Raw genomic sequence first — 9,354 nt, forward strand, 5'->3', positions numbered from 1 at the left:
ATGAACTATAAATAATATTGTAGAAACAAAGTACATAATAGGAAAAATTCATATTAACATTAGAGGAAAAATTCATATGAACAAAGTACATTATAGAGAAAATTCATGATAAAATCCAATGCTCATTAAAAAAATCAGCTTTTTAAGACTGGTGACTCAAACATACCACAGGTAAGCCATGACAATCCCATCCAAATCTTCTCTCAACATGAAACCCATTCTGGTGAGCATATCTGGTAACTATATCTTTAATTGTCCCTGCAAGTATATGTCCATAGTGAGGTAGTCCAGTTGCAAAAGGAGGCCCATCATAGAACGTAAATCTAACAGAGGCAATAAAAAGGTGTTAAGGGACTTTAAAATAGAAAAAAATTAGGATAACATTTTTCTAGATAGCTCCTATCATAGTAGAGTGATAAAAAGCAGATAGAGTGTAGAAAAGCAGCAAACCAGAAAATTCAGACATAAATGGTTAAATATTTACTGGCGGTCCTGTCTTCAAAAAATCTTGTTACGGTAGAGCTGGAATGACCTTCATCAGACTATCCACACTTGGTTTATTAGTTCCATGACATAAGGGAAGTTATTCATACCAATCCTGAGTTACCTCATCAGTAAAACAGGAGCAAACATCTCATAATGTTTGTTTTTTTTTTTTTTTTAAAGATTTTATTTATTTACTTGACAGAAAGAGATCACAAGTAGGCAGAGAGGCAGGCAGAGAGAGAGAGAGAGGGAAGCAGGCCCCCTGTTGAGCAGAGAGCCTGATGCGGGACTCGATCCCAGGACCCTGAGATCATGACCTGAGCCAAAGGCAGCGGCTTAACCCACTGAGCCACCCAGGCGCCCTCATAATGTTTTTGAACACAGGAGACATATGATAAAAACAGTAAACAAAGGACTGGTTTTTAAGTGAATGGAGACTAGAAGCAGGAAGTACTCCAACAAGAAGCTAGGACTAGTCTAGTGTTTAAATGAGGGTGATAAGAATGAGAAAAGTAGAATGGAAGAAGATGATACATAAACTCTATTCAGACTTTTTAAAGAAACAGAATCTACTTCAATATTTAAAAACTCATCCATTCACTATGTACCCACTGCACAAAGTACCCGCTATGTAGAGAGCTAGGAGACGCTGGAAGCACAAAAATCAATGAAGCTTCTGCCTTCATTGAACTCGGTCTAAGAAATGACTATTCTTAAAGACTGTACCATTACCAAGGAAATCCACATACTTCGGCTTATGTTTTGATTGCTTTAAGCATTCCTGAAAACAGTTAAATTCAGACCAGAACTGTAAGATTTTCTCTTCTTCAGCAGGAAAACTGATGTTTTCTGGAACTTGCTGAACCATTTTGTTGCTGCAAGAGAAAAGCAAATGTATTATTCTTAACAGCGAAGTCTAGGAATAACGGAGTGGCATACTTTAAAATGAGTGCATGTATTACTATCCATGACACTACACTCTACTTTAAAAAACATCACAGCTTTTTTGAATTATAGTTCACATACCATGAAGTCCACACTTGTGTACAGTTCAGTGGTTTTTAGTATCTTCACGAGGTTGTGCAACCATAAGCATGCTCTAATTCCAGAATATCTTCATCACCGCTCTGCCCTGCCTGCTCCAAAAACCTGTCTACAGTAGCAGTCATTCTCCACTGCCTTCTTCCTCAGCCCCCTGGCAACAATTAATCTGCTTTCTGCAATACTGAGTTTTCTTATTCAGGACATTTCATACAGATGGAATCATGTGTCTGTCTTCTTAGAATTATGTTTTCAGAGTTCTTCAATGTTATAACATGTCTTTATACTTCATTAATTTTTATGGCTTAATATTTCGTTGTATAGCTATGCCACAGTTTATCCATTCATTAGTTCATGAACATTAGGAATGTTTCCACTTTTTGGTTATTAGGAACAATCCTCCTAGGAATATTCATGTATAACTTTTTTTTTTTTTTTTTTGATGCAGGGAGAGAGATCACAAGTAGGCAGAGAGGCAGGCAGCGGTTGGGGGAGAGGGAAGCAGGCTCCCTGCCGAACAAAGAACCCGATTTGGGGCTCAATCCCAGGACCCTGAGATCATGACCTGAGCAGAAGGCAGAGGCTTAACCCACTGAGCCACCCAGGTACGCCCATGGATAAGATTTTGTGTGGACATATGTTTTCAGTTCTTTTGGGTCTACATCCAGGAGCAGAATTGCTGGATCACATGGAAACTGTGTTTAACTTTTGAGAAACTACCCAAAAATGTTTTCTAAAGCTGCTGCCTCATTTTACATTTTCTCAGCAGTGAGTATTTCAGTTTTTCTACATCCACTCTCTGATCGTCCATTTCTGAATTATAGGAAATCCTGTGGGTATGAAGTGGTATCTTATTATGATTTTGATTTGCATTTTCTAGTGATGTTGATCACATATTCATGTGCTTATTGGCAATATTTATATCTTCTTTGGAGAAATTACCATTCATCTTTTGTACAATGTTTAAACGGCGTTGTCTTTTAACTGTTGAGTTGTAAGAGTTCTTCATATATTCCAGACAGAAGTCCCTTATTGGGACTACAGAATTTGCAAAAATTTTCTCCCATTCTGTGGGTTGTCTTTTTTTTTTTTTTAAAGATCTTATTTATTTGAGAGAGAGACAGAGAAAAAGAGTGCAAGCAGGGAGAGTGGCAGAGGGAGAAGTAGACTCCCTGCTGAACGAGGCGGCTGATGAAGGGCTCATCCCCAAACCTTGAGATCATGACCCAAGCTGAAGGCAGGCTCTTCACTAATTGAGCCACCTAAGCGCCCCCTGTGGGTTGTCTTTATCTTTTTCACCTTATTGCTAAAGCACCACTCTTAGTGAAGTCAGTTAATCTACTTTTTGTTTTGTTCTTGAGCTTTTGGTGTCATATTTAAGAAACCACTACCTAAAACAAAATTGTGAAGGTTTAGCTCTTATGTTTAGGTTGTTGATCTATTTTAAATTACTTTTGTATATTGTGTGACGTAGGAATACACAGTACTTTTTTTTTTTAAGACTTTTATATATATTTATTTGACAGACAGAGATCACAAGTAGGCAGAGAGGCAGGCAGAGAGAGAGGGAGAAGCAGACTCCCCGTTGAGCAGAGAGCCTGATGCGGGACTCTATCCCAGGACCCTGAGATCATGACCTGAGCCGAAGGCAGAGGCTTTTACCCACTGAGCCACCCAGGCGCTCCCACAGTACTTTTTTATTTAAAAAATATTTTATTTGAGAGAGAGCGAGAGCGAGCGAGAGAGAGAGAGAGAGAGAAGCAGGCACCCTGCTGATCGAAGAGTCTGATGCAGGACTTGATCCCAGGACCCCCACATCACAACCTGAGCCGAAGGCAGACGCTTAACTGAAACTCAAGTACAACAGTACTTTTTGATTATTGTAAAGCTTGTTTCTAAATCACATTCTTCACTTATTTCTTAACTCTAATATAACATTTAGTAATTGTAGACAACACACTTCTAAGAAGAAACAAGAAAATATTGGAAATTTATGTAAAGATACTAAAAATGCATTAACCTTAAAAAAGTAAATCTCAAAGCAGGTAAGAGTTTTTACCTACACTCACAGGACAGGTAGCACTTTTGCTGAGATAACCTCATTTCTTTGAGGAAAACAGGTAAAACCTTAAAAAAAAAAGCTAAAAAGAGATGACTCTGACATTCAAATAATTTCTAGCTCATTCCAATTTTCTATTTTATCCCTTTTATTGCTTATTCGTGATTTTTGTGTTGGACAAACTGTATACATCCTGGATTTAGTCCCCAGTAAGAGAAGTCTTAAAGTGACGTTTTTAAGAGTCCCTGCAGAAACACCTGATCAGTCCGGGACTTAACTATCTAGGGAGCATCGTCCAACCCATTCCTCCTCAAAGCCTATATATTCTTACTTAATAATTTCAATAAGGTTGGTGACCAGGTTTCCAAACCAACATCAGATTAAAAGGGGACAAGATTGCTAATAATGAGAAAACAATAGAGAAGATAGAGAATCTTAAGAACTCAAGAACTTGGGGCACCTGGGTGGCTCGGTCGGATAAGCATCTGCCTTTAGCTCGGGCCATGATCCAAGAGTACTGGGATTGAGCCCCATGTCAGGCTCGTTGCTCAGCAGGGAGTCTACTTCTCCTTCTCCCTCTGCAGATCCCCTGTTTGTGCACGCGCTCGCTCTCTCTCAAATAAATAAATAAAATCTTTTATTTTTGTTTAACTTTTTAAAAAAAGATTTTATTGAGACACCTGGGTGGCTCAGTTGTTAAGCGTCTGCCTTCAGCTCAGGTCGTGATCCCAGGGTTCTGAGATCAAGCCCCACATAGGGCTCCCAGCTTAGTGTGAAGCCTGCTTCTCCCTCTTCCGCTCCCCCTGCTTGTGTTTCCTCTCTTGCGGTGTCTCTCTCTGTCAAATAAATAAATAAAATCTTAAAAAAAAAAAAAAGATTTTATTTATTTGACAGAGAGAGCACAGCAGGGGGACCGGCAGGCAGAGGGAGAGGCAGGCCAAGGGAGAGCAAAGAGAACTAAATACCTCAGTCAATTCTGAAAGTACCAAAACCTAAGCACAGTAATTGACCCATGCCATCCAAAAAACCAAAATTTTTAAAAATTTATACACATTTAAAAATTTTTTATTAAAGTTTTGGTTTGTTGTTGTTGTTTTTTCACCAGCAGTGTCTCTCCCTTTCTTTCATTTATTTTTGAGATGGGAGGCTGTCTTTGGGTTTTATATATGGAAAAAAATAAGAAAAGAACAGGTGGGCCACTTAATGAATCGAAGCATCCATTTCTGTCTAGGTGTCATTAAATGGTGTTAAACAGAAGTTGAATGGCATTTTGGATCTTTGGACCTTGTTACAATGCCTGGCCTTTCACAGAGGGTAAGGGTATGCCTGTGCCCTTAATGATTTATTAGGGGTTCTGCTGGTTCAGCGACCACCTTATTAGAGGCCTACTGAAACTGAAAAGGCTACATCTGAAGATTAACAGATCTTTGGATATCAATACATTTCTTTCTGTCACTTCTAATGCTCCTTAAGGCCAGTTCTAGAATTGCCAGCACCTATGGGAGCTGACCAGAGTAGACTCACCAGGCCCACCTTGGACTGAGGAGTCAGAACATGTGTTTTAACAAGGTTCCAGGGGATCAGCACGCACAGTAAAGTTTTTAAGTCACTACTCTTGAACTGTTCTAATCATTATTCAGGAATATCTATCTGAAAAAAAATTTTTTTTTTTTTTTTTTTTAAAGAAAGCGAGATTTAGGGGCGCCTGGGTGGCTCAGTGGGTTAAGCCTCTGCCTTCGGCTCAGGTCATGATCCCAGGGTCCTGGGATCGAGCCCCGCATAGGGCTCTCTGCTCAGCAGGGAGCCTGCTTCCTCCTCTCTCTCTGCCTGCCTCTCTGCCTAGTTGTAATTTCTGTCAGATAAATAAAATATTAAAAAAAAAAGTGAGATTTATGCTTTTGGTGAAAAAGGGTCATAAGTTTTATAAAACTTTCTAGGGAGTTTCTATTCCCCCGAAGTAAGACTCAGTGCATTATTATGCCAAACACAAAGACTCAACGTAACAGCACAGGGAAGAGCCATGTATCAGTGACCGGGCTGTGGCGGCTGCTGAGGAGAAACAGCCCCCACGCATAAATCACAGGATTGCTCTGGCCCTTCACATCCACTGGAGAGCTGTACTTGCAAACAGCATCCAGTAACCACAGGGCGTGGAGTGTGGGGAGCAGAAAGAGGAGAAAGATTAATCACCAGGTCATGCTAATGGAAAAAATCTCCTCTTCTTCCTTCTTACCATAATCCTCGCCCTCCAAGTGTCCGTATTCCAGACTCTCCCAGACCTGTTCAGAAATTTCTAGATAACCTCCTTGACTTTTACTTGTGTTTACGTCAATAGATCTTAGAAATGCATACAAAAATATTTTACAAATAAATACCCATGGGGCGCTGGTGGCACAGTCAGTTAAGCATCTCACTCTTGATTTTGGCTTGGGTCATGATCTCAGGGTTGTTGAGACTGAGCCCTATTTATACTATGCGTATTATCATTTTTAAAGGACTTAAAACATACGTATGTAAATAAAATCTAGGTTTAAGTAATTCTGTATTTGAATTTAGAAGGGTATCCATCAAACTTCACTATGCCTACCATGGCGGGGGCTGAGGAGCATAAAAGAACAAATCTTTATTACTTCATACCACTTTTCTGGGTATGTATTAACTTTATCACAAAAACTTTTAAAATAAAGAGAAAAATATATACTGTATATCCGACATACCACTTCCTAAGAAGCAGCTCTGAAAGTATCATTTTTGTATTAAAAAAAATATTCAGTAACTCCTCTCTCCCAACAATATTCTGTACAGACTTTTCAACAGGGCACTCAAGGCCACCATGGTCTTACCCCAGATTATTACTTTTCTTCCTGACCTTGACTCTTACAAAATTCAAGCACCAGGAACATCACACTAAGAAACAAAACCACTTTCCTGATCTACTACTTTCATGCTTCTGGAACTCTCCCCACATACTCCAGCACTACCTAGCTTAAATAATGCACTGTCCTCCCTAAGGCTTTTATCAATCCCTTTTTTCCGAAGAAAATTCCCCTCCCGAGTCTGTTCCTCTCCTAAACCTTGTGGTTTTTACTTCACACACTCTCCAATTCAACTGTAAATCCGCTGCCTGCAGAAGCATTCTTACTGTCTGTCCTCCAGTGTGTGCTGACACCGATGGTCTGAAGGAAGCTCTTGGCCCGCATCCTTAGTTTCCATCAGCAATACTCCTCCCACCTGCCTTTTCAAACCTATCCCACTCCATGGTTCCTCCTGGCACAAGACAATGATTAAGAGGATTGGCTTTGGAATTCCTCCCCCACCTTTTTTTTTTTTTTTTTTTAAGATTTATTTATTTATTTGAGAGAGACACAGAGTGCGAGTGGGGTGAAGGTCAGAAGAAGAGAGAGATGGAGAAAGTCTTAAGTAGACTCCACTGAAGCCCAGAGCCTGACCTGCAGCACAGTCTCACCACCCTGAGATCATGACCTGGACTGAAATCAAAAGCCTGATGCTCAATCGACTGAGCCACCCAGGTGCCCCTACTGATACTTACTTTGTTTTAAAAGTTCATGATAAGGGGTGCCTGGGTGGCTCAGTGGGTTAAAGCTTCTGCCTTCAGCTCAGGTCCCAGGGTCCTGGGACCAGCCCACATCCATCCGAATCCTGTCTCTCTGCTCAGCAGGAAGCCTGCTTCCCTCTCTCTCTGCCTGCCTCTCTGCCTACTTGTGATCTCTGTCTGTCAAATAAATAAATAAAATCTTTAAAGAAAAAAAAGTTCATGATACTACTAGGAATCCCCTAAATCAATTGCTTTACCTCTAGTTTCATCCCTCCTGTTCTTTATGCAAAACCAAGCCTCACCTTTGTATAAAAAACCCCTCTTCTCTTCTGGACTCATTCCCAACACCATTTCATTCAACACCAAAAACTCGTAAGGCTGGAGGCTGCCGTCTCCCACTTGCTCCCTACACAACCTGAAGTTGCAGGGACTGCCGCAAGGCCCCCTCTTCTGAAGCAACACACACACTTCCAAATCCTGCCGTACTTACTAGGGTCATTCAGACTCAACCTCTCCTCCAAGTCCTACTCAGCTTCCAGGCCCCAAGCCCAGGGCAGTTCCTGAGAAGACTTCTTTCTCCCCGCTACAAACCCCACAGGAAAACTGTCCTCCTGCTCCGGGCTGCGGGCGCACGCACCAGGCACACTGCATATTCGGCCTGGATGCTGTGCTTACTCACCATCAACCCCAGGTCTTTGGCAATAAACCCTCCTTCCCGCGGGCTAAGACTAGATTTTTTCAAAGGAATGCCCCGATCGTCAAATCATTTCCCCACGTTCTGGAATGCCACAACAAATTCTCGCCATCACCCAATCAGGCCAGCAGGCAGAGCGGGGGTACCTCGGGCGACCCCGTGGGCAGGACGGCGGGGCGCGGTGACCTGGGGCACCACTGCCGGTGGGGGCGGGCAATGTGGGGAGACCCTGCGGGCAGGGCGAGGGGGAGAGGAGAGGAGGTTTACCAAAGGAGATCCCGCGGGCAAGGCGGGGTGACCAGGGACCCTGCGGACAGGGCGGGGTAATTTGGGGGTACTGGAAAGGCTCATAGGTAAGGCAAGGGTACAACAGAGGCCCGCAGGCAGGGCGAGGACTACCTGGGGCGACCTTGAGAGCAGGTCTGGGGGGTACCTGAAAGGCCCCCGTGCAGGCGTGCCAGGAAAGAGCCGCGTCCACGCCGCCGCTGGGCATCCAGAGGTGATGCAACGCTCTGACAGCGCTGGGCAGAGAGGAAAAGGCCGGTCCACTCCAGCCAATCAGTGTGCACTATCCGGCACCCATCAACAACCCGGACCCCGATTGGTCATGAGGGCTCGGGCCCGCCCACCCTGACGTGAACAGCGGTGCACGCTGGGAAGGCGGCTGCGCTCCCCAGCTGCGCGGCATTCTGCGGGCAGGGGCGGGCACGAAGTTTGCTCGGGGTTGCGGACTGTGGGGCGCTGGGGGTAGCTGCTGTTGTGCCCGCTGACTGAGCTTTTTACGTGGTGGTGCGGCCCCGACTTGAGTGACCATTGCAAGGTTTAGGGTCGCGGAGACCTGCGGCGAGGCACCGTCACCGCGGGGAGGACGCGCGGCGGGACACCGTCACCGTCACCGCGGGGTCGGGGAAGGAGCCAGGCCTTGGGGCTGCGACAGTTGGTCGCACTGGCAGGAACCTACGCGCCAGGGGCCCCGAGCCGCCCGCAGGGCTTGTCCTCAGGGAAGGGCGGCGGCGCTGGCAGTCGGTGGGCCCCGCAGCCCCTCCAGAATCCTCTGCATCCTCCCGCACAAGCTATGGTAAAGGGCCACATGCACACACGTTAACAGAACGAAGGGAAGGAAATGCCTGCTGCCCAGATTTAGTTATTACCGTTTTAACATTTCCTGTGATGAAAACAAAGTGTATCTGTTTTTTTATCGATCTGCTCGCTTACAATTTATTATCACTGCTGTGGGTCTGCCCGGCACCTTCTGGATCCGCTAGTTAAAAACCAAAGGGAGGGACGCCTGGGTGGCTCAGTTGGTTAGGCTGCTGCCTTCCGCTCAGGTCATGATCCCAGCGTCCTGGAATCGAGTCCCACATCGGGCTCCTTGCTGAGCAGGGAGCCTGCTTCTCCCTCTGCCACTGTCTGCCTGTGTGCTCATCCTCTCTCTGACAAATAAAACACACACACACACACACACACACACACACACACACACAACCAAAAAACAAACCCGAAGGGAAGCTGGCGTCA

At 44.2% G+C, this 9,354-nt stretch overlaps 1 protein-coding gene and 1 non-coding gene across 4 annotated transcripts in view; both read right to left on the reverse strand.

The window, feature by feature from the left end:
• The window catches only part of IARS1 (isoleucyl-tRNA synthetase 1), a 68,146-nt gene extending 59,785 nt beyond the window's left edge, over positions 1-8,361 (reverse strand). For 2 of the 3 annotated variants that reach the window (XR_006820774.1, XM_046022629.1), the window contains exons 1-3: positions 8,236-8,361; positions 1,236-1,361; positions 167-323 (exon numbers count right to left, since the gene is read on the reverse strand). Coding sequence is in view for 2 of the 3 variants with exons in the window: in XM_046022629.1 (XP_045878585.1) it covers positions 167-323; positions 1,236-1,354 (276 nt within the window). In the remaining variant the exon portion in view is untranslated. The remainder of the gene's footprint in view (positions 1-166; positions 324-1,235; positions 1,362-8,235) is intronic. The other variant, XM_046022630.1, reaches the window with a different exon arrangement.
• LOC123953705 lies at positions 5,605-5,736 on the reverse strand. The gene has a single exon (XR_006820956.1). It is a non-coding gene; the product is annotated as a small nucleolar RNA SNORA84 (small nucleolar RNA).
• Positions 8,362-9,354: the final 993 nt, after the last annotated feature.

Source organism: Meles meles, chromosome 11 (assembly GCF_922984935.1).
Source record: "Meles meles chromosome 11, mMelMel3.1 paternal haplotype, whole genome shotgun sequence".
In the NCBI taxonomy this organism is placed as follows: domain Eukaryota; kingdom Metazoa; phylum Chordata; class Mammalia; order Carnivora; family Mustelidae; genus Meles; species Meles meles.